Source organism: Nothoprocta perdicaria, unplaced genomic scaffold (genome assembly GCF_003342845.1).
Source record: "Nothoprocta perdicaria isolate Ctin4 unplaced genomic scaffold, notPer1 scaffold_295, whole genome shotgun sequence".
In the NCBI taxonomy this organism is placed as follows: Eukaryota; Metazoa; Chordata; class Aves; order Tinamiformes; family Tinamidae; genus Nothoprocta; species Nothoprocta perdicaria.
This window is the reverse complement of record NW_020455527.1, coordinates 320403-322010: the sequence shown is the minus strand read 5'-3', so window position 1 is coordinate 322010 and position 1608 is coordinate 320403. Positions and strand designations below refer to the sequence as shown.

The following is a 1608-nucleotide window of genomic DNA, read 5'->3' as shown; positions in this document are numbered from 1 at the left end:
GGGAGCCCCGCTCGCCGCTACCAACGCTGCGTGCCGCTCCGCGCGCCCTGCCCCGCCGCGCCAAGAGCCCGCGCACCCGCCCCGCGCCCGCTCTTAACGGGCGCGCGCGCCCCCCGCCCCGCGCAGGTGCTACAAAGGGCGGGGCCGCGCGCAGCGCTGCTTAGCTGGGGGGCTGTTGTTAGCCGTTGTTGACGGTTACGGCGGTTGGGCGCGCGTGCAGCGGCCGTTAGAGGCGGCGCGCAGCGCGCCTGTTCATCTCCCCGCCAGCCGGTGGCGCCGTCAGCGTGAGCGCGGCTCCGCTTCTGGCTCCGGGTCCCGCCTCCGGGTCCCGCCTCGCCGAGCGCCGTTCCCAGGGCCCGGGTGTCCCTGCGGCGCGAGGGGCCGAGCCCGGGACCTGCCCGCGGGGCCAGGGGCTCTCCTGGCGGCTGCTCCCGGGGCCAGTGTGCTGCTGTGAGTGCTGTCCTGCCGCACTGTAGCCTAACTGCGGGAGCCTGCGTGCCCGAGCCTGTTGGAGTAGTGTGGAATCCTCAAGTTTTATACTAATTCTGGGGGAGCTGTTGGTGGAGACTAAGATAAGTGTAAGGACTGCCTAACAGTGCAGTGCATCCCCCCTCAAGCAACCCTGCTCCCTAAAAGCAGAAGAGTTTAGAAAAGTGAGGAAAGTTATCCTTATTTTTGTTTCCAAACTCCCATTTGAATACAGATCCCTTTAGGAGTTTGACTAGGAGTACCTTTGTGCTAAATTCATAGAAAGGCATAATTCTTTGTGACTTCTATTCTGCAAATGCTTGACTTGCATCTGGTATTATAAGAGCCAGTTACTGTATGCATCAATGGAGTGCTCATATACATTGGAGTCAAATAGGCTGAGGAGGACTGTGGTACTGCCTGGACACTGTAAAATAGCCCATTAAGATATGTGGTGTGTTAATGTGTTCTAGTTAAAAGCAAAATAATTCTCAAATTATTTGTGCTTAAAATACTTTTTACCACATGTGATAGGTAGATAAGACAGAAGTCTTTATTGAATATTTACAGGCAGTCTGGACACTCTGAACCAGAGGTGTAAAATAATGTCCTGTGTTCAGTAGTGTTACATTGCCCAGGGTGGAAATAATCTTTCTTAAAAGTAAGAAAGACTTCATGAAAGAACATAAATACTCTCAGAGGCAGAACTGTGTTGTAAGAATAGAATAAGAGCTGACTGGAGCCTATGTGGTTTCTTATATTTTCCAAACATGCCTCCACAACCTATCCTGCTAAAAGCGTAAACGGGAAACCGTTCCTGGCAGAGTTGGGCAGGTAGGTAAAGGTTGGTTTATGTGCTTCCTTATGCAGCTCTATAATATAGGTCTAGCTGTGCAATGCAGTTAGAACTGCCTCAGAACAATTTCATAAATGTAAGGAGAATATCCCTAGCTTAGGACACTAAGTCCAGCTCATTCCATTCTTCAGAGTATTTTGTAGCATATTCCTAGTTGGTGCTGGCTCAGAAATAGGCTTTCTGTTTCTGTCATGGTACAGATGCACAATTTGTGCTAATTGCGTTGAAGGCCCTGTGTAAATAGCCTCTGTACAACAAAAACAGGTTTGAGTTGAGATTACTTG

At 51.2% G+C, this 1608-nt stretch overlaps 1 protein-coding gene across 1 annotated transcript in view; it reads right to left on the bottom strand.

Moving 5' to 3' along the window:
- LYSMD3 (LysM domain containing 3) overlaps positions 1 to 758 on the bottom strand; it is a 5959-nt gene extending 5201 nt beyond the window's left edge. The window contains exon 1 of the mRNA XM_026041836.1: positions 732 to 758. Coding sequence (XP_025897621.1) covers positions 732 to 758 — 27 coding nt within the window. The remainder of the gene's footprint in view (positions 1 to 731) is intronic.
- Positions 759 to 1608: the final 850 nt, after the last annotated feature.